The sequence below is a fragment of the Pholis gunnellus genome, assembly GCF_910591455.1.
Source record: "Pholis gunnellus genome assembly, chromosome: 13".
Taxonomy (NCBI): domain Eukaryota; kingdom Metazoa; phylum Chordata; class Actinopteri; order Perciformes; family Pholidae; genus Pholis; species Pholis gunnellus.
In genome coordinates this window covers 8,540,831-8,564,546 of record NC_136540.1, presented here as the reverse complement: position 1 = coordinate 8,564,546, position 23,716 = coordinate 8,540,831, and the positions used below count along the sequence as shown (strand labels likewise).

Below are 23,716 nucleotides of genomic sequence, written 5' to 3'. Positions count from 1 at the left end.
GAGTCAGGAAGTTCTGAAAATAATAGAGGCAAGAGCTGACTGGCCCCGCGGGAACGCCAGGAACACTCACATCTAGTTCAGAGTGAGAAGGAAACAAGGAACTACACATCTCTCTCCTGTCCTGGGGTCTTTTCAAATGTCACTTTCTCTCTTTGTTTCATTCGTTTGCCTGGTCTGTCCTTTGCCTGCGTGATGTGCCAGCTCCTCCCTCCGTGTCCTGTAACCTCCTTTGTTATATTATTGTAAAGGGCAATGGGCACTAAGATTTCAGTCCCTCTTCGTCTTATATTTCTTGCTTGTCTCAATTTCTCTTGCATTAAAAAGAAATAACTACCAAGCACTTCTTTTTCTAATTTGTCTGAGTCTGGGTCTATCACCCTATTAATTCTCTCATTCAGACCATCACCTTCTGTTTTTTTGTTTTTTTTGCAGCAAGGTCATGAAAACACACACACACACACACATATTCAGTAGATGCACACAAATAAACAGACCTTGGCAGGGGTGTGTATCCAGATGGCCGCGTTGAAGAGGACATGGTCACAGAGCTGTTTGAGGAGAGGCGCTCCATGAGGTAAACCATCCAGGTACTTGGCGAAGGACAAGAACTGTTCAAGCACCGCCCTGGTGATGTGGACTCGTGACGACTGGAGAGAAGAGAGGAAATAGAAACTCTGATTTAACTGGACTGAGTGGTCACGCAAAAACCCTTTTTTTGGTAAATAACATAGTTATTTTAGCGCTTAACTAAAACAGTGTCTGCATCCAGTACTGTATATCTTAAATATACCTTGATACCATCAACAATAAAGATCGTAAAATGTTACAAAGGATAACTGCACCCATACAGTACAGCAGAAGACACACATGCAGAGTGAGAAGGGATTCAGCACAGGCAGAACACTTAAACTAAAAATAAGGGTTGTTAAACTTATATAGGTTTTATTTAAATGACCGTGTCAGGAGATGCTGACAGCCAATAGGACAGCCCCTGTAAACCGGTAACAAGGTGCCTGTGTAGTCTAACAGTTGTCAAAGGTGTTAAGTATTTCATTTTACACCAGGAACCGAGTCTCTACTGTAATTCCTGTTATCTCTGTCTTTTTGCACATCTGTGACATGCTGTTACTTCCTGTTGCAGCGCGAAGAAACAAGACGTTATCATCTATTTGTGGGAAATGATGTTGAAAATTCATCCTGTGCAGTTTTTTAATCAACTGTATGGTCGTTTGGATGTAGTTTGTGGTGCTGTTGAACTGTATTGTGTTGTCCAGATAGATGTTTATGGTATTTTGCCTGACCTCAAAGATAGAAATGGGCTGGACAATATAATAGAAACACCTGGCTGTACCCGATGAACAAGCAACTGAGTGTACAGCAGATAAACATAATGCATTATTATTATACATGAAATAAATATGGCATGCAACACAAACTCTTCGTTCCTGACCTTCTCAAGCAGGTATCCAATCACTAGAAAGCCTTTCCCTCCCAGCATTTGCTCCTGCATCGCAACGGAGCTCTTCAACAGCTCCACCAGGAACGCCAGCAGAGTGGCACTGCAACATACACATTGTTCACACATATATTTCAGTAACACTGCATGGAAATGACTGATTGATTGCTACCGGTTTCTCTATTGGAGTACGTGAGTTAAAGAGGAAAGAAAACCCGGTCCATGTTTGCTTCACCTCTCCACACACACACACATTCACTTTCTCCATCATTTATCTTTCATAGGAAGCCTGTTATGGTTTTGTTTTGTTCGTTTGTTATCACTGTCTTCCTGATGATATTTGACAAATAGTTTCGGATGCTGCTAAACACGATGCGGAGATGCTGCCTGATATGTAACTGCATTAAGGCTTGTGTGATGAAGTGGTATCAGGATGATCCTGGAGCGAGAAGAACGCAGACACTCCAACGTTCTAAAAGCAGCTCATCGCTCCGGGGAAAACCACATAACACTTATTTATTTCACACTTTCATGCCCTGCTCTCTATAATCAGTTATTTCTAGCCTGTGGCAACATTGTAAGGCTGGAAGATAATTATTCTCACACACAGAAGACTCATCTTTACCTAATATAACTTTTTAAACTTTTTTAATCGTTCCCTTGTTTGTTTCAGGGTTCATTCAAGGATCAACCGCAGTATATGTTGCAAATTAAACCCCCCAAAAATACTTTTTTAAAATGTTTTAGCTGATTAACTGTAATATAAATCATAAACCTTCTACATCAAAGCAGTCCAGGCAACCACTGAGTTCTCAGCCACTCACCAGACTGTGGTGTCCACGCTGCAGTCATTGAGCTGTTTGTAGTCCAGCTGAGCGAAGAGAGGGAACAGGACCTGGATGCCTCCTATAGAGTGGATGGCGCTGTGGATGGAGTGGGTAACAATGGCCTTCACGTCCTGTGGGATGGAAATGGACTGTTAGTGCTGACAAAGACGATACTGTATGGATGCTCACAGATAAAATCACACACACTGACTGCTAATTAAACATGTCTCATGACAGACTTACAGTAGAACATCTACTGCAGATACAAATAAACCATTACTACAATTTTGAATTGTAATTCTTAAAACTTAAGTTTCTACCAGAATATGGGATTTGAACACCAGAATATATTGTTGTTGTATTGTCTTATTGTCCATTAGCTGCCTTTCACACGTCCAGTTTAACATCTATTTGAAGTTTAATTGATGATGCTCTAGTGCAATGAAGACCCTCTTTTGGTTTTCAGCAAAAAAATGATCGAAAATGTTATTAACTATGCCAAAGCTCAGAATCACCATAGTGCTGTAAATGCCACCTGTTAAACTCTCAACCTGTCTTTTGCTGTCTTAACTCACTGAACTGAAGATGGTTGCGTTACCTATACAACTAGAATACAATAAGACTCACCTGCTGCCTTTGTATTTGTGAATTACAGTAATAGCTGCCTGAATTGCTGGCGCAGGAGGACAGTGTTACAAATCAAGATGAGATACAAAGAAGAACCACTTTTAGCAACCAGCCTTGAGTAGAATACACTTGGAAAGAAATGTGCTTGCATTCAACTAAAAGCAATATTCTCAAACGAGATAGTGAAATTAATAGCTGAGAGCAAAAGTGAAAATTGTGAACTACAAGACCTTGGTGGCAACTGTCTTTCACAAGGTGCATTTCATGTTTTATTTTTCAACCAACATCTGTATTGTCCTTCTGTAGTAAACCCCCGATCTACTACAGTACTCAGGGCAGGCTGCAACAGATTTTTTGCAAATACATTTGAGGCGTGTGTGAGTCAGACTGAACTGCCATTTCCTACTTTCCTACATGAATTGATGAACAACTCAAGAGATTTGGCATTGATTCAGAGCTCGGTAACCAGGTCAGCGACGAGCAGCCACTCAGAGGAATCCCGGCAGACTGACCTGTAGCATGAGCGCGTGCGGTGAGTGGACGAAGATGGAGGAGTTTTCCCTCGGCGACGACTCCAGGCAGAGCTGCGCATCCGTCGCCTTGGCGTTGTAGGTGAAGGAGATGGAGTTGGCCAGCTTGCTATCGTACAAAACCTGCTTGTGGTGCTCAGCCAGGTGGATGTCACTCTCTGACTTGAACTTGAAAGTGCTCTGCAGTGATGGAGAAAGAAGATGTCAAAAAAGAAAAAAAATCTTTAGAGAGACAAACGAATTGTCCACAGACGAGAGAAGTGGGAGCCTGTGAGTGCACGTTTAACACCCAAAATGGAGTCTGCTTAATTGCAGCATGTGCAACCAACCCGGCATTAGCTTAATGAACACAGCGCTAACCCGGGCACTAATTCAATCAGCTCAGAATAAGAGATGGAAAGGGCCAACGGGTGAGTGGGAGAAAGGCCCCCGGAGCTCCAAGCGTATCTCCTCTCTTTGTAAAACACGGATATATTACGTTACATTTATCCTGCAAATAACACAAACCTAAACCTTTTCCACAAGCTGCTGAGTTTTTTATCTTGTTGAAATCGAAAATATCTTGCCCGGCTTTCTAGGCGCAGCCGGGCGGTGGAGAACGTCAGGTTCGGGGGTCTCGGGATCACCTCTCTGCTATATGCAGACGATGTGGTCCTGTTGGCCTCCTCGGATCGTGACCTCCAGCATTCATTGGGGCGGTTTGCAGCTGAGTGTGAAGCGGCGGGGATGAGAGTTAGCACCTCCAAATCCGAGGCCATGGTGCTCTGCCGGAAACCGGTGGATTGCTCCCTCCAGGTGGGGACGGAGTGCCTACCTCAAGTGAAGGAGTTTAAGTATCTCGGGGTCTTGTTCACGAGTGAGGGTAAGATGGAGCGGGAGATCGACAGGCGGATCGGTGCGGCTGCAGCAGTAAAGCAGGCGCTGCACCGGACCGTCTTGGTGAAGAGAGAGCTGAGCCGGAAGGCAAAGCTCTCAATTTACTGGTCGGTCTACGTTCCTACCCTCACCTATGGTCACGAACTCTGGGTCGTGACCGAAAGGACAAGGTCGCGGGTACAAGCGGCCGAAATGAGTTTCCTCCGTAGGGTGGCCGGGCTCAGCCTTAGAGATAGGGTAAGGAGCTCGGACATCAGGAGGGAACTTGGAGTCGAGCCGCTACTCCTTCGCATCGAAAGGAGTCAGCTGAGGTGGTTCGGGCATCTAATTAGGATGCCTCCTGGACGCCTCCCACTGGAGGTTTTCCGGGCACGTCCAACTGGGAGGAGACCCCGGGGAAGACCCAGAACACGCTGGAGGGATTATATCTCCCAGCTGGCCTGGGAACGCCTCGGGATCCCCCAGTATGAGCTGGAAAATGTTGCGGGCGAGAGGGAAGTCTGGGTCAGCCTGCTTGGCCTGCTGCCACCGCGACCCGACCCCGGATAAGCGGAGGAAAATGGATGGATGGATGGATGGATGTTTTCCTTGTAATTTTTGTCCTTGGCAGAATATTAGCTCCTCATACAGTGATACTGAAATAGACTGACTATAAAGAATTGAATTGAATGCTGTCTCCTCAGCTCAAATACAGAAAAATGATTAATACCATTGAACTGTTTTGTCCATGCAGACATTGTAGGAAGTCTAGGCCACACTTTGTGTGTGTGTGTGTGTAAATCTGTAAAAGCGAGTTGCTCTGCCGCCCTTTGCAGCAGCTCCAGGAAAAGGGGGGGGGGGGGGGGGGGGGGGCCCTCTCCCCTTCCGAGCGGCCGGGTCCCCAGGTGCCTTGCTCAGCCTTACTGCACAGGAAAGCCCCGGGGCTGCTCACAGACCTGCAGGCCCGTCTTCTTCTAAACCTTTCATCTGAGGTCTGCTGAAGAAAACGTGCCCGGAGCAGTTTGAACCATGCAGCTATAAAATTTTCCCTCTGAAGCAAAGAGTGCGCTGAACAATGAAGACGACGTCTGAAGAAAAGAGCCCCTCCACAGAGCAACATCCTTATCTCAGCCCAGCGAATACACTTCTACTGTTTTCTAGCACTGGCTTAGTCTGCCTTCCATTTATCAGGTTCAAATGTGACACAAAAGGCTTACTTGTAGAAACCTATAATCTGATCCTGAAGCACATTTTCCAAACAAACGCCTCACATACTTGGGTTGCAACGGTATTAGATTTTCACAGTACGATACCATCTCAGAAAATACGGTATTACACTATTATTATTATTACAATGACCCTTGAAGGACACTCACTCACTTATGTCAGGGTTTTTTTCTCAAAACATTTAATAAGCAACTATACAGTATATATATACAGTAGTATAATAACGGTCAATTTTCATACCATGGTATACTATGAAACCACTGCAGTCCTGACACCTACACACACATTAATGCCAGCAGAACATTAGCTACACAATCAACGGTAGTTAGGCGGTAGGCCAGCATGCCTGTGTTAATGCTTTCTGACTTTAGAATGTCATACTTTAGTGAAATTTAAGAGCAGATGAGCGGTGTTAGAAAGTGTAACTATTAAAACGCTGTTTTAAAAAGCTTATCCATTAAAAGTGACCGAGAACACTGCAGCCACATGTAAGGATAATCAATCCAAAACACAAATAAATTGCTCTTCTGTTTATTTTTCAAGGTTAGTGAGCCCTCTGCACAAAAAAAGAATTACTGAATAGCCTGAATGTGAAATTAACACACTTAATAAGATGCACACTTTTTGCAGTGTAAGCCCATTTATTGTGGTGCATTTGTGAAAAGTGTGTGTGTACTTGTGCATATGCATAGATGTAGCTGTGGAACTGTGAGCGTTTAATGTATGTTGCCGTGCTAAACGACGGAGGCAGGTAGCTGAAAGCGTACAAGAGATTTGCTGACTCTTTAAAGTATTAATGGATGCACGGATCCTTTAAAATTACAACATTAGACAGCGGGAGAAGCAGGCAAGAGTGAAGGAAAGTGCACAATGTAACATACGTAAAGCTTTACGAAGCTGCGCTTAATTACATACTACTCCTCACCTGGTTACACAAGCACACACAGAGGAGTGAAAGCGACAACTCGCGCCTTTGTAACACCTGACAGCTGCAGATACCACACTGGCATGCAGTGATAACAGCACACACACACACACACACACACACACACACACACACACACACACATCTATTCATTCTGCTCAGCCTCCACACAGATTGCTGAATGACAACCAGTCCTCCAAAATGGGTCCTCCTGAACATATGGTAAAACTAAATCATCCATCTTATTAAGGTTATCAGATGATTGAATTACGTGTGCGTACAAATCTAGGGTTGGGTATCATTTGATATTTTTCATGACTTTGAGTTTCAGTACTGATACCAAACCGCAAGAGCTTTGCCTAAATACAACCGAAAACTGATCACAGAATAGCGAAACAATACAACAACCCGACCAAGACATTTGATGCCAGCTTTTAGGACAGTTATTGATATTCTTTCAGTCAGTGCCAAACTGAGGGGACGTTTCTCTGAATATTAAAATGCACAGAACAAAAGAATAATAGTGTTATAAAATCGGAAAATTACGCACGAGACAAATGTGCACGCAAAAACACACACAGACATACAATGCAGGTGTACAGATAGACGCTCCACGCGGTCCAATAATGAAGTTGCGGCCAGATTGTTGGCAGTGCTCGACAATGAGGAAATCTGGACTGGATGATGATGACGAGTGCAACCAGCGACACACTCAACATGCGAGTAACAGGACATAGACAGAACACACACACACACAGACAGACACACACACACAGACACACACACACACACACACACACACACAGACACAGACAAAACCTTCTTTTAACCATAGCTCACACTGGAAAACAAGATGTTATAGTCCTGCTTCTGTCGTTAGGAGAGCATGGAAGTGCTCACTGAACTGCACACACGTACAGACATTCAGTACACACAGCGTGTCAGCCATCATGAGCCGCGTCGAGCGAGAAGACCTTGAACACGCTCACTGAGCTGACGGCTTGTTTAGCAGAGCGAGCAGAGTGGCTGTCTGCTTTTTTGCTGCTCATTACTGAACAGTAACACTGACAGTGGATGAGACCGAGAGGCCGCATACAGCTACGCGCACAACGTATGTATATATACTGTACAGCACAGATTAGACTCCGGGAGCAGATTGTCACATATGCGCATCCTCCTCCGCGTGAAGTCGTGGGAACAAGGACGGGCCTCTATTCGTATTAAGACAGGAAGCTGTGTGACACAAGCCGAGTCCCACTGGCGCTCTCCTTTAGTCGACCGGAAAAACCCGCACACTCATCATTACGGTAGCAGCACCGAGGCCAGCGGCTTTTGAAACAACTGAGCCATTTAATGGTCTCTTCTGGGCATCTGAGAAGCCCATTCTGCACCGTGTAGAGAGGCAATCATCTGACTGATCAGCCACGGGAAACTGTGTGCTGTGGCAGAGAGAGGAATCAGTATTCATGGCCGAGAAATAGCAAACCCTAAGCATGCGATCATTAGGAGGAACATGAGAAGACTGTAGTTTATAACGTGAGAGAGAGAGAGAGAGAGAGAGAGAGAGAGAGGATGATCTGTGCTCATGCACTCTTTGTGTACTCTGCATGTTTCTCTATTAGTGTCACCTTATCAAGTCTTGGTAATTAAAAAGCCAATTCCTGATTCAGTGTGTACCCTTTTTAAGGAGCTTTTGAAATACCAGCAGCTGTTCCCAAACATCAGCAGCCTCAGATATCCGTGCAGTCTCCTGGTGCTGAAATCTTGACAGGTTTGGACACCTTCGTAAACAAGCTATAAGCGGCCCGAGGCGTCCACGTCTGCCAAAACAAGAAGCAGACAGCTGGCAAGGTGTTGCGACATCTCAGGCGTCTCCGCTGGCCAGGCCAAAAGGCAGAGCTGGTGATTTCTAAAGGGCGTGATGCCTCATTTGCATAATTCTATAGTGCGACAGGAACGCAAAGTTCTGTCTCTGTTTTGAAAGGCAAAATCCACCCTCGCATACTTCTAAACTGCAAATTCCAGGCATCAATCAGTGATTTCCCGAGAGGCACTTTGTGATTGTTTAGTAATCTACTTTTTATTGTGCCCCTGTAATATCAATCTGCTTCATCTACTACAACTTTATTTTGTGACAGGGAGGCATTAAAAGAGTGCAGGCATTTAAATCTAGGTAGCCAATAAGATTTCAGAAAATGAGTTTGTCACGTCAGCCACGGCCCTCACTCACAAAATGTCTTTCAGCTGCACGACATTATGATCCATTGTTGAGAATTGATATATATATATATATATATATATATATATATATACACAATAAAGCATAATAAAGATATACAGATGGATAGATAGATATATAGAGATATATCTGTCTCTTTTGAAACTGAATTAGAAAAGCTCACCGATAGCGATGATGTTCCGGCTGACAGGAGCAGAATTATTAGAAATGAAAAACGTTCCTGCACCTATTAGATTACCCAGATGAGACAGCCCCCTGTCAAAAGCTTGTTTTTTGGCAATAAAATATGTTGCATCAAGGTTACAGCATGAGCGTGAAACTACGGTTGACATATTGATTACCTCTGCCTCTTGTAAACAGAATTTCTCTCTGTATTCTTGTTGGGGAAAAAAAGGTTGTTTAGAGCGTTGCAAAGTAGACTTTTGCTTCACACACTACACCTAAAAAGGGAAGCTTCTGTCACAAGCTAATACTGCACTCCAGTCCAGTGATTCCCAACCATCAAATCAAATCAAATGAACACAATTGGAACATGACGAGTGGTGTTGATGAAGGGTTCTTCAACCACTGCTCTGGCCTACGCAAAAAGCAGTACACCAATGTGTCCCAAAACTCATGCTGCAGCACTAACGCACTCTACGAGAGGGTCCACGGGATGTGAAACCTACACTATATACATCAACTGACAACAAACACTCAAGCTGCCAACCCTGGCAGCAATACACAGGCTATCTCTGTGTTTGACAGCGCAAGAATGATCGATGGCCTCAACTTCTTCTCGCTGAACGGGCAAAAACAGCATTAAGTAACAATGAAATCCTCAGGTTGCCAGGATATTCATCCTGCTGGAATGACATTGATGCGCAGTAAAGCGTCCAGAGAATACACAGTACGGTGGGTGATAAGGAAGTACGTGCACGCTGGCTCACCTTGTATCCTGGGCCAAGCTGGTGGATGGCAAAGATCTGAGCTGGGTTGAGAGCTTCACTAAAAACGTAAATGGCTCCCAGCTGACCGCAAAACACCCTGTTTGCATCTGCCGTCTCCGATGAGCCCAAGAAACACTTGTCGTAGCTCTGAAAAAGGGCACAACACGAGAAAACATTTAGCTGTCATATCAAACATTTCTGATTCTCAGAGCAAAGAGAGTTAGGAAGTACAGGAGCGGACACTGTTTACACTAAACACTAGGACTTCTAGATCGTGTGTTTTTCTGCGTCGGGACACATTAACACCTTTTGAGAGGTAAAGATTAATTAAAGTTTGTTGATCATCACATTTTTAATAAGACGTCTCAAGAGTTATTAATTATTCATTTTTAATCTCTGGTCATAAATATGTGGTATCCTGCAGTGAATGGTGAAAAGACTTTTGATAGCTGATCGCTTCTAATCGCTCTGTTCACCTTTGCCATCACCTGCTATAACTTTCTGTCCACTCGCCTTTCATCTACTCCATCCCTCCGACAGCCTTTATCACAATGAGATCTTTACGCTTCTGCTTCTTTTGAAGTGATGAAATATGTTGTATCTTCAGCCTTCAGGACAAAACAAACCCTGATAGCGTCAACACATTTCCAGACCTGTTCTTTCACTCGTGTACTGTATGTTATTTTTCTTGCCTTCAGGTGAGCTGTGTGAACTATAAAGACATTTTTACCCCGAGGCCAAGGGATTTCTTTCAGAGGATAACACCCGGCTCTGGGTAATTGCAGCAATGTCAAAAGCGAACAGGGAAGGAAGTGTAATGAAGGCGCTGCAGCCACCGGAGAGAGGTCGGGCTACCTGTCCTCTGCTAAATGGAAAAGTTGGAAGTTGGGAGTTTGGGTCGAGCGGTGCTGGAACGGGGCCCAAGGGCAACTCTGCCCCAGCTGACGAACGCAGAGGGCAAACCTCAAACGTTTGCCAATATCACGACAGGCGGGAAGTGTCGCGCCAGACCAACACCGGGATTTTTTTTGGAGCAAAACTTCTGAAAAGCAACATCTGATTTATTTTCCCAAAATGTTAATGTAGTTATTCTCCATAAAGATCAGTGCATATAACAACACCATGCCTCTGTAATAAGCCAATATCTTACATCATTGGTGTTGACGTGCCAGGCCATATCACCATAGGAGACCAGCTGACCGTTGACATAGCAGCGGATCTCGGAGTTCCTCCAGCGGTTGTAGATGTGGACGATGCTGATCATGTACCACTGGAAAATACAAAAACAGATTCAGAGAGAGACAAGGTCATAAATCAAAACCAACACCAACAAACTAATACGCAACATTGCACCAAATTAAAGAATGAGAAAGTCAACTTTGTTGGTTTTCCCTCAGGCTTATGAAGCTAGCGTAAGTTCATGCAGGACACGAAAGTCATACGCCGTAACCAGCTGACAGCCAGCCGATTGAATCATAGCTTCCAATCGGCCACGCACCAATCACAGCCCACTCTCACTTCAAGGAGGTTTATTTAAATATGGCTGTTACAGACCGCACTGCTGGCAAAGCTTCGCCTCCTCCACCCCAGCCTCCACCTCTTTTTCAGTTCATCTCCTGGCAAATGGTTGAAATGTATCTAAAAAATGTACTTCTGGCTCAGTCCTGTAAACCCGGGGGGGGGGGGGTTGTTGCTCGGTGCTCCCCGTCTTAGCTCAGTAGCTGCTGGCTAATCCGGGGAGCATTCAAAGAGCGGAGCCATTATCGGCAAGTTTAACTGTATTCCATTTGTTGCAATAAATGGTTAAAATCTATAACGAGAGTGTTCCTAACTGAATTATATTTGAATGATACAAGTGGGAGATTCTCTTCAGAACTATTGTGTTCATTGAGGTGTTCTGTTTTAATTGATTTATTTTTTTCCTTTTGTCCCAATTCATTTCTTTGCCTTATGTATCTCAAAGGTATTTACTTGCCTTACATTGTGTGTACTGTTTATTGTTTTTGTATATTATTTCGTACATTGCACTTTTCATTGATTCATCATATTGACTAAACTACTGAAATGTGTTGTTTCACCTTTCTACTTATCTAATGCAATGATTCATTTGAGACTTTTTAGTACAACTGTTTGTTTGTATCAAGATGTCAGGCGTGGGTAAACCTCACGTCTTTGCAATACTGAGAATGCATCCGCTAACAGCATTAGCTCTCTATAAGAGGGTTAACCAGCACGAAAGATTACAATGTGTTAACATCATACATTCGCCATTAATAGAGTGCATGTGTGTACGTGTACATATGTGTGCGAGTCTAGAAAGCATCTTCCCCGGTGACAATACACACAGAGTCCCCGGAGACTGAAATGGGGAGAAAAACTGCAGTGGGGGAGGAGAAGCTAGAATTTTTTGCTGGTGTATGCATAATTTAGAAGTGGACAATACCCCATGTGCGTGCAAGCACACACACACACACACACACACACACACACAGACATTAACACGTGCACACGGTGGACAAAATGCTGTGCGACATGGTCACTTATAAATTGATCAAATGGAACCACTGGGAACTTTGTTAGGCAGTGCAGAGATTCTACTGGGTCAGCAAATACTGCAGAAGGCCATCTCATCAAGTGAATGTGTGTTTATGTGTGCATGCAAGTGTGTGTGTGTGTGTGTGTGTGTGTGTGTGTGTGTGTGTGTGTGTGTGTGTGTGTGTGTGTAGGACAGTAGCAGAATGCTGACAATGCAGTAGTGGGGCAGTGTACAGGTCTTAATTGACAGGCCTTATCTCCACTCATCAACACTCCTAGTGAGTGCAAGCATAGATGGAAGGAGAGAGCAGCGACACACTCCGGGTGCTCTCTCATCTAACAAGTGGCCCAGGGTTACCAAAGCCTGCACCGACTAAAGATGCTTCAGTCGACTGATTTGGCCGGTGTGTGCAGTCTTACCTTGCGGGGTTGGAAATCGTATTTCACACAGTGCTGAAAGCCTTTTCCTTTTGACTTCAACGACGTCACGATGAGACAGTTCCCCACAAAGTGAGCGGAGTAGCCTATTCCTTTACTGGTGCGGAAGCTGCGGAGGAGTCAGAGTTACACTAATGTCAGTTTGTTATCAATTCAAGGTGTTTGAAAAAAATACCTATTTATGTTAAAAAATGTATTAAAACTTATTATGGTACTCCTTCATAAATGGTGCAACATTTGAGCTTCTGTGTGAAAATAAAATAAAATTACATTCATGACTAAGTTTTATTTGTTTTGAGTCAAAATAAATGACTCCAATTGTTTTATTTGGATTTATAAAAGTACAGCAAACATTTGTCAAATGAATTACATTTCGACCGTGTCTGGTTTGACTTGCCAGTCATAAAAAGTGTTTTCTTTGCAGCAGCACGAGGGGGTCCCAGTTCACAGGCTTGTGGAAAAACACTCCTAAACCCCTTCCCCTCCATTTCCCCCAAATAGTGTTTCTCTTCCCGCACTGCTAACCTCCACGTAAAAAACCCCGGTCTCACGGCTAAGCTTCTTCACGAAAAACAGCAACACACGTATCACTTCTAAAATAGGCCCAGAAGGATCACACACATAGCAGAGCCAGAGAGCAGATATAAATCCCTCTCAAGTGAATCCCTGGTGCATGTTAGAAGAGAACATGGTGCGTTATCGCGGCCTTCATGCTGCTGCGGAGGCCACTATGAGACAGGCAGCTGGAGTAGCAGCTGCATCTGGAGGAGGATGATAAGACCAGGGCAAGAGGAGAGGGGGGGGGGGGGGGGGGGCACCCTCCACACTTACCATGACAACTTGAACAAACTGTTACTAAGGCAATAGGATTACGTCCTGACGCTTCTCATGATCAGAGCTCATCCCTGCGATGGTATGGAACAAACACATCCTTCCTATAGACGGGTAGCTCCCCAATTCTTTAGCAAAAACGTTCTGCTCATAACAAATTCATGTTTGACTGTGGGGGGGGGGGGGGGGGGGGCGAGGTGGCGGGAAGGACGGTTAGCGTCACAGAGCGAAGAGGTGGAGTGAAGATGCCAAGCCGCGGAGTAAAGAAGTTCAATTAAATGAAAGGTCAAAGCTAATGAAGCTTCATAGTGGCTAACGGCTTGCACTTACAACACCAACGTCGAGGCCAGCGAGGTCCGGAGCTGCCCGGTGATCGGAGGCGTCCGCCCAGCCGCACACTCGTAATGGAGTGCCTTGACATTTAAAGTTATGTTCTAATTCATTATCTGTTTATCTATTAACTTCCGTTCTGTGCCATCCAGTCTAATGAGTTGAATGTTCATCATGTGCCAGTTAAGGAACTCTTTTCATGTTGACAGTTACGCTGAATTTATTGTTCAGAAAGAAGTTGCAGAACATTTTTAAATATGAGATTTGTTCAGAAAATGTTCATTCTTGTACAAGGTGTCAGCCATGTGGTCACTTCTGTGTCTGAGGCCAACAGATCATTGGTTGATGGTGTGAAACCAGTTGAGAACATTAACACTCCCGAAAATGAAAAAACCTTTGAATTTTGGTAGCGCTGAAACGATTGGTGAACTAAAAAATGTATTGAGAAAGTAATTTACCTCATATAATATATGTAAATGCCACACATTATCTTAATAAAGCTTCTTAGATGTGAGGATTTAAAATCTGTTCATTTGAAACTAATCTTTTGATCATGGCCACCCTCTTAAACATCCAAGAATGCATCAGCAAGCTAAACTTTGGTTAGCTGTACATAAGTATTAAATCACCTACCCTGTCCAGTGTTGACAGCTTATGTGGGAGATTATTCGACCTGAGCAAGAGTCTGCAGCTTTCTCGCACTGTGATTAAGTACAGTGCACTCACCCTAAACCTGTGTCTTTCATGTTGACTTCACTTAGTTTCTTCTTACTTTAACCAGAATGCCTTTTGACTTCGACTGCACTTAATTCAGCTCTGTGCTTTTCCTTGCCTGGATCGATAGTGATGGCAGAAGCAAGAGAGGCAGTTTGTACGGTCAACAAGGGGTAAACTTCTTACATAACAAGTACAATTTCTTGAAGCTGCGCTGCATTGAGTACTGTCGGTAGAAGAGCTGGTACTTCTGTTTTTCTTTTTCAATATTTTTTGTGCTGAAATAGGGAGAGTCTACAAAGAAGCCCTTCATCTGGGATCCTGAGGGACTGACACAAAGACCTGATGTTTAACATTGATGTTTTTGATTCCTCTGTAACTGCGCTGGCAGAAATATCAACATGTGTCATGGGGGTCAACAAAACAGGCAAAGAAATGAAATATGTATGGCCAATAGAAATATTCGGACGGTGCTAAAATGGTAAAGAGTGGATTTCTTAAGATGGTTTCAGCTCCACTGACAAGGGTTTTATTTTCATTACATAATAGTTCAGGTGAACGGCGTCCTACTTACCAGTAGAGGTACGGCTTGTCTTTATCCACGTTGATGTTGTTGAGAGGATCCTGTCTGAACCAGGTGTTGATAGTGAATCCATTCTGGTAAGGCCATTTGGCAATTGGCGGCAATGCTATGGCCTGGGGGAGGAGCATAAACACTTCAGTTCAGCTCTTGCCAATGTTTATAGCAATCAATAAACCACTCGGTTAGTCATTACTTGACATTTCACCATTCAACTCCTTGCACTGGTGAAGCAAAGTGCCAATTAAGATTTGCTGACTGACTGCAACAAAGGATGCCATGAAGGGCTCTTTAGCAATTTGGGTGCATAAAAGAATAAATTTGGCATGTTTGTGATAATGAAGCTCAGGTGTCTGTGTTTGTATATCAGCCTCACCGCTGCACTGCGTCCTGGGAAGTTGAAGAAGGTATCAGGACCATGTCTCTGAGGCATCTGGTTCAACACCGACAAGAGCTTGATAGCATGTCTTGGCTGGAAGAGAGGAGAGGAGAGGAGAGGAGAGGAGAGGAGGGGAGAGGAGAGAGTGTAAATATTAGGTGCCATCTGAGGAAACTATCACAGGGAGATTCTGTGTGACATCACATCTCTACCACAACCCCACTGGATCAATAACTCTTCAATCACGTCAGCCCTCTCCGGACAACATCTCATCAATACCATGGCAACCCTTAATCGATCTGTCTCCAGAGACGGAGGCTGCTGGGAGTGGAGGAATCGGAAAAGACTGGGAAATAGGAGCGAGGTGGATGGGAGGGGAGGGGGGTGGATAGTAGACAGAGGAGGTACAGAGAGAGAGCTGAAGGGATGGATGATGGGCTTGCTGTGGACCACTGATCAGTGACCAGGGGTTGTTGATTGTGGTTGTCCTGGAGTCTGAGCAGAGGGGAGATTGACGAGAAGGGACGGAGGCTGTTATTGAAGTGGACACCAGCAGCTGCCGAGGCATCGCACAGCCAGTACACTAACCCAACAAGAGATCGGATTTACAGAACCGTCCCAAATGTGCACAGTTTGGTTTAAAAACATCAGCTAAACCCTGTGACTGGCCAATCAGCAAGCTGCGGGGAGCAGTTGGGATGACAACAGCAAGTAGCACTGTTAGTGGAATTTTGTACTAAGCACTCCCGGCACTCAACTCCTGAATTAATCTCATCAAGAGGTAGTACAAGTAAACCTGGCAGTGTAGGTTTAAAAGGTAAGCACAAATCAGCACCTGAAAGGCCTATTTCTCTCCATTTGTAAGGAATCATTTGCGTAAAAATTCTACAATTTACAGTGTAAAGTTGGGTATTTTCAGGATGAAAGCTAGAAGCAGGTGTTCATGAGGTTTAAGGGAGGGAGAAAACCTGTGAATCAAACTATATCTGGACTACGTCCACAGACTTGTTGTGGACAAATGGAATCTACATTCACCTGGTAAAAGTCTGACAGCGGGGAAGAAGAGAGAAACTGAGCCCTTGAGCAAAGCATTTACTGCTGTGGAGCTGCTTGGATGTTAGAAATAGAAGATGGCGGATATATAGAGAGTGAATATTGGGCAGGATGTTGCTTAAGAAATGAGAAGCTTCCCAAAGGGACTCACCTGGAGAAAAACAATACTGAATTCATGGTTTCACCTTCACCGCTGATTAGCCTGCTGCTGTTTATTTTTATCATGGTTCGATCACTCAAACAAAAACAGCACACTCAATCCTCTGTTGCATTAATAATGTTGATTAAGAGAGGGAAAGAAAAGTTAAACGTGAGCTAAATTGCCCTTGTCCTGACATACACTCCCAAATGAATCCAAACATACACGGATAGATAGACACCCGTCCTCTATTATTCTTGTCTATTAGCACAACCATCCCATTAAGTGACACCCAGACTAATGACATACAAACAAGCTCATGCTGTATAATTAATCTAGGATGAAATAAATGTAGCTTCCCAGACGATTCATTGTGTGAAATACTGGCATATACATAGATATATTTACACAATAATCGTTGATTTAGGCATTTTTCCAGAATTAATCTGCATTGAAATGTTGCTTTTATTTTGTAAGGTCACTTATATAAATACATATAATATATTGATGTCTTTTTTCCACTATTTTACAATGTTTGTTGCCCAGCAGCTGATAGATGGGAATGTGTCTCCAATATTACTGTGGTCATAACAACAATAACAACAAACTGATGAGCACACACAACCTAAAACTCTTTTAAGTGTCCACCGACTTACCCAGATGCCGTTGTCTCCCCGCAGCATACTGAAGAGCAGCTTCAGCTCCTTCACCGTGATGCTGTAGCTGGCCATGACTCCCAGCATGTCCACCAGGAGGTCTGAGGACGCACAGACAGAGAGGCAGATAGTGAGCGCAGGAGAGCAGAAACAAGCAGAACATCTGTGTGCTCTTTTGAGTGTGTTTGTGAGTCAGCCCTCGACCGTCACTTCTCTGATACAATAAGGTGAGCTCATTAAATGCCTGCAGTCAAAATGCAATCGCGTTCAAAGTACTCAGAGCGCCTCCGCTGTAAACGAAATACACGCAACCTCGAATATGGAATCTGAATGTGTACATCACGATGTCAATTCTTGTTGCGTTTTTTTTCTACATTGATTTTAATACTTCAGGTAATATAAGGCCAAACACACTGAGAAAGAGTGAAGTACTCTCAGCTACTGTGGGTAAACAAAGATAATACCAACAACAGTGACAGGCTTGCATACTGTGTACAAGAGGACTGTTCCTGAATGTTGATTTATTACTATACACTGTATCACTGAACACCCAGATACTAACATTATTAAATCTTAAGGGATATTACTGATACTGTGATGGGGGTCTTGGGGGTCCAGTATTGTTTGTCCAGTTAATGTCCAGGACTGAAAAGCTGCGTAGCTATTGTTTTCTTATTAAATGTGTCTGAAGGACCAATGCGTAGGATTTAGGGGGATTTATGAGCAGAAATGGAAAATTATATTCATAACTATGTTTTCATTACTGTATAATCACCTGAACCTAAGAATCGTTGTGTTTTTGTTAGCTTAGTATGAGCCCTACATGTCTACATAGGTAGCAGATACTGAGTCCGCCATGTTGCAACCGACAGAACGGTCAAACCAAACGCTGTCTCCAGAGAGGGCCTTTGCGTTTTTACGTTACCTGAAGGCCACCGTAGGTTCTAAATATAAAGGTACACTAGCAAGTGATTAGCTTAGCTTAGGAATAGGACTGGAAGCAAGGGGAAATGTAAAATAAAAAACATGTCTTGGTTTACAGGTGACTGTTTCCCCCCCTGCTTCTAGTCTTAAAGGGAAGCTAAGCTAATCTGCTGCTGGCTTTAGCTTCATATGTATCATACAGACATTAAGAGTTGTATTACTCTTCGCATCTAACTCTTGCCAAGAAAGCAAATAAGTCTATTTAACAACCGACAATGTCATAAAATTGACAAAAACTAGTTTTCAAAAGTTTCCCCTCTAAATATTCAGGCAGATAATTAAAAAGTACATTGTGTTAAAAAGACATTTGTTTAGTCAAAATGACCTGACTGCCTCATTGACTTTCACTTTACACAGCCACAACAGATCAGTGTGATATGGCTACACAGCGCGGTCCTCTCACAGCGAGGCAATCTGCTTACAGAGGCTCTTCTTTCCCATTAGGCCTGCTGGATATGAATAGAGTCTTCCCACAGTATTTCATTAGCCAGAGCCCAGCGACAGGGAATAAAGCAGAAGGCTAGCTCACTGAGGTGCTTGGTGTGAGAGGAAAAAACGCAATATACAATGTCCTAGATTCAAAACCCCTATGCTCTGTTTTTGGTACGATCAATCCATGTAGGGCATTTTAAATAGCTTTTAAAAAGTGTTAGAATCACGGTTCAGAAGGGGAGTCTGAGAATTGGCATTAAATTGACTTAAGAGGCATATGCTCTGCTGTGGTGAGAGGTAATAAGTCATAGAAGGTATAAAGCATATTATCCTGCAGCGGTTGGTAGGACAAAGAGGACATCGAGGAGGAGGGAAGGAGAGGACAAGCACTCCAAGGAATCATTAAAGGGAAGTCAAGGTCAATATGATTATGTAAAAAGACGGCCGTGTATGTGCTGTTTTGCAATAAAGCCTTCCGTACGAATCGCAGCACAGGCGGAGACATACTGGGGTCATAACTCTGCTTCTGCAGCACCAGCGGCTTTTTATGGATGTCTGACTGCAGGGCAAACAAACACTCACACATGAAATAGTTCTGTTATGAAGGAAGAGAGTGAAAAGAAAGCTTCAAATATTGACTATGGACTTTGAAAAAAGAAAGGTAACCGCGAACGTTTCTCTTATCCACAAGGATAAATGGTCAAAAGCAAATAAAGCAAACGCTCCTTCCACCGGTTTGCACAAAGTTCAACAATAATACAATGCAGAAGAAACAGAGTTCTTCTCCACCAGGAACAGCTTTAATCTTCAGCTTCTCTCTCAAGACATGTGATGATTTCAACATCGTTGTAGTAAAACTGTGTTTAAAGTTTGACTTCAGATTTAATAATTTGTTCAAATACAGCACACAATTATATTTTACTGAAACTTAAGATATATCAAAATCAGCAAAGCTGCCTCCCAACATGTGTGCCAGTAATGCAGGTCATCATCATTTCATATATTATTCAGGGGAATTGTGCTACGATATCAAGATCATATTGTCTTATTCTTTGACCTTTTGTCCAAATTAATGAAAAGGAAAGTGGAGATAATTTCCTGTGTGGCTGTGTTCACGTCTGCACTTCAACATATCTTTTTCTGCCATCGTGCGTTCACTGTCTTTACGAAAAAATGCTCACAAATGGACGGCTGGTCTCACCTGCTATCATGTCGTCCACAGTGCTCATCTTGAGCAGCACCTGCTGTATGAGGCCGACCTCGGTGCTGGTCTGCAGGTTGCGCACGCTCTTGCGGAGGATGGCGGTGAACATGCTCCAGATCTCGGCCTGGCACGTCACCTCGCAGTGGGATAGCAACTCCACCATGCAGCCGATGCTTTCCGCCTCCTGGATGATGAAGTTCATCTCCAGGTCAAACTCGCCGCCCACCAGCTGGAGGAGGGTAAAGGGAGAGGGGGGGAAGGGGGGAAGGGGGAGGAGGATGGAGAAGAAGACAGCAAGGGGAGGAGGGGAAATGGTTTGGGAGGCAGGAAAAGGGCCAGTGTTGGGATGGAGGGAAGGAAAAAGACGGGGTGGTGAAGAAAGTGGGAGGAGAGAGAGAGAGAGAGAGAGAGAGAGAGAGAGAGAGAGAAAAAGATTTAGTGAAGCATTTAACCTTTTGTCTGTAGCAGAGGTAAGTCCGGCTTCTGATGGATGCTGATTATGGGTTACGGAGGCATTTCTTCTGCCGGGGGGGCCCGCACATACAGCAACAAATAAATGTCCTTCATCTGACCATACACCCATGTACACACAGCACAGCTCCTCTGCTCTCTCTTTAATGTGAGGAGCAAAGCACTCTCCTCTGCTGAGCTGCAATCACTCTCAAAATACAGCAGGCATAAAACCGCCTCAGATCCACACATAGCCAAGCGGGCAAACACGGACACTGACTAACGCACATTTTTCAGTTTGTGTCCTCTCAGATAGCATTAGTCAGAGGACATCATCATTTTGGGAAAATCGAGTGTAAATGTCCCGTCTCTTAATGCCCGATGCGCTGAAAATGACTTGTGAAATTACAGCCGTCATATCGCTCAGCCTCACAAACGTACACACAAACACACACACACTCTTGCACGACGTGAGCACAAAGCATATACCCACGCAGCTCATCCTCGGCACACCGCACTACCCAGTGAGTGGTAGCCATGGCAACCACCAAGCCAAGAGACCAAACATTGAGGTTATTAAATCTGATGGAAGAGAAACACGCAACAGGTTATGAGCAGACGGAAAAGATTACGAGCAGAAACAAAAGACACAGTGTGACCACGGTCTTTACACAGGCAGTGAGGATGAGAGTGATGGATAACTCAAGTAGAGCCAGTATGTTTCACGAGGAGACGAAGGAGAGAGTGGTCTCCTAATATCCGAAGGGAACAAGAGTACGAGTGGTGTCGATGCTTGAAAAAAAACTGAGCCCTAACCCTGATGCATGCTGGAGCACCATGCAAGAGAGCAAAGAAAATCCAAGAGCAAATGCTGGTGCCTTTGATAGGGTCGTATACAATAGTATTGACATGAAATTGAACATCAGCTGCAGCAATCATTAGCAACACCAGCATTTATCACATGCTGGCCTATCGACAGACTCGGCCTCAGCCCCGGTGAGACTTCAAGTTTAGTGGTTAAGCCTCGTGGGTCGGCGTTAAATTTACCTCATGTCACCTTGTGATTGATCAGGTTTTAGGCTTGTATTAAAAGTGTACAATCTCCATATTCTTCTACCAGCTCCTCATCCCTTTCCCTCGCCCCTCCCTCTCTCTCAGTGCAGTGAATTGATCCAGTGCACTCTGGCACAGATTAGAGAGGACCTCTGAACAAGGCATGGAATAAAAGGGGGAAGAATTAATTCATCCCGCATCGAATTTTCCCCCCTCTCCTCTGAGGTTCCCAATTACAGGGCCCGCTGGGGACCGCTGCGTCCTACGACATCTCTGTAAGCTGCCAGTCTGAAGGCGCTCGCTATATACCGCGCAGCGGAAGCTTGAAGAGAGAGAGCGAGAGCGAGAGAGAGCGAGAGAGAGAGAGAGAGTATTCTTTGGAGAAACTAGCAGATACGCAGCGACTTCCAACGCGGGAACACACACATCCCCAGGACATACCTACACATGTACAGCACAAGCACAATCTCTCTTAGTTCACACTTGTTACCCGTGTGTGCAGAACATCACAGCAAGATGAGAGGGGTGATGCAAACGACAGCAACGAATTGGGTCTCATGACCAACGATACGGGGAGGAAAAAAAATAAAAGGAGGGCAAGTGCCAGGAACACACAGGGGGTGGGGGGGGGGGGGGGGGGGCCCGGATAATTATTATCTCTCTTCCAACAGAAACAATGTCTGGAAAGGCAACTAAAGCCTGGGCGGCACTGCCAAGAAGAGCCTCCTGGACCGAGAACGAGAGGTGAGCAGCCCTGAAGAGGAAAGGACAGTGAGACAGAAAGAGCTGCAATAAAGAAAGGATGTGGGGGGAAATAGTCTCCGATATGAAAACGCTCCATCAAATAGATGTTCTCCATTTTAAGTGGCTTCCATAAAAATGATGCATTTCCGCGACCCATTATTGGCTCGAGTAGGGCTTTTAATTGATGTATAAACAAACACGCTGACTAGATGGCAGTAAGGTTGATCATGAGCAGCTTGAGCACACTTGAGCGCACTCGAGCGGCACCATCATTGCCGCTCTGCACACGGACAAAAGATTACTAATTACTTTTACGAGGGAACATGCTTGTTTTGCATAAACAGTCGCAACCTTTCCGATCTCCTCCTTCACCCCTAAACCCCCGCGTGTCCACGAATGTCGGTTCCCATCCCTCGGGCCCACTGGGGGGAAAAGAAAAAAAAATAAATCTCACAAAAGGGACGAGCGATCACATCAATGAGCACGCACAAGAGGCCTTCACGCCCTGCGACACGTACCCTGGTGGGTAAAGGACACACACACTTAAAACAGGGCCCCACATTATGCCACTCGCCTTAGGATAAAGGGGCTTGGCAGTGCCACCCCCCCCCCCCCCCCCCTCTGAGGCAATGTGAGCACTGACCTCACTGTCTTTCTTGGCAAGTGGTCGAAGACATTTGTTTTGGCAGCACTATGACAATGATTGCTCCCCAAGTGCCGCTCATGTCTGTATGTTCTATTCCTTAAAAAAAATGTTTTTTTTAAAACAGCAAGGAAACGAGCGGGTGAGTAAAGGAACCTGTCGTGACAACTTCTTTTCCCACAATCGATGTTCCTCTTGGTTTTTGTGAACATTTGACAGGCTCACACTCATGTGAATGTGTGTCTGCGTCTTATATGCCTCCTGTACATGTGCAGCTGTGCTCACACTGGAAATAAACACATTCAAGACTGCTTATTGAATTTAATATCCCCCTTGTGTTGTGACGAGACAGAAGTCTGTATTTCTTGCTTCAGAGCATCAAGTGTAGTCATGATTGACCTGAAAACAGCTTCAGTAACAGTCTGAAATGTAAGAATATCTTCCACTGGATTCGTTCACTGATGACTAATCTACTTGTATTGTCTAGTGGACATTGTGGTTATTATGAAGTCATTCGATATTTCTTACTCCGGGTAAAGGATCAGTTCTGTACTCGCACACCTATGTGTTACCTTTCCTCGCTGTGATTTATTATTCTGACCATCTTTGCAGTGTTGCTCATTCAGACCCGGGAGGAAGCTGGCAGTAAGCTCGGCATCACTTTGGCTGTGTCGGGTAAAGGAGGGGAGAGGGGGGGGGGGGGGGCAGTGCCAGGACCGTCTTCACACCACAAAGGGCTTATATGAGCCGGCATCTCGACCTGCCAAAACCTGAGGTAGCATACAGAGGTCGGTACAACAAACACTCCCTCTGTGCATCTGACTCTTTTCTCACCAGCCACGCTGCTCAGAAACAGTTCCCTTTTCCCCCTGAAGACATTCTGACATGTCACAGGCGCAGATAAATAAAAATGAATGATGGCTGGATTTCCACTGA

General features: G+C 44.5%; 1 protein-coding gene across 3 annotated transcripts in view; it reads right to left on the bottom strand.

Annotated features, from left to right (window-relative positions):
* The window catches only part of nbeaa (neurobeachin a), a gene marked incomplete at both ends in the record, with an annotated part of 82,852 nt that overhangs the window by 37,682 nt on the left and 21,454 nt on the right, over window positions 1-23,716 (bottom strand). For all 3 annotated transcript variants that reach the window (XM_079172192.1, XM_079172190.1, XM_079172191.1), the window contains 11 exons: window positions 495-647; window positions 1,451-1,559; window positions 2,281-2,414; window positions 3,423-3,620; window positions 9,616-9,762; window positions 10,766-10,885; window positions 12,571-12,697; window positions 15,038-15,159; window positions 15,420-15,515; window positions 17,271-17,371; window positions 19,888-20,119. In XM_079172192.1, the coding sequence (XP_079028318.1) occupies window positions 495-647; window positions 1,451-1,559; window positions 2,281-2,414; window positions 3,423-3,620; window positions 9,616-9,762; window positions 10,766-10,885; window positions 12,571-12,697; window positions 15,038-15,159; window positions 15,420-15,515; window positions 17,271-17,371; window positions 19,888-20,119 (1,539 nt within the window). The remainder of the gene's footprint in view (window positions 1-494; window positions 648-1,450; window positions 1,560-2,280; window positions 2,415-3,422; window positions 3,621-9,615; window positions 9,763-10,765; window positions 10,886-12,570; window positions 12,698-15,037; window positions 15,160-15,419; window positions 15,516-17,270; window positions 17,372-19,887; window positions 20,120-23,716) is intronic.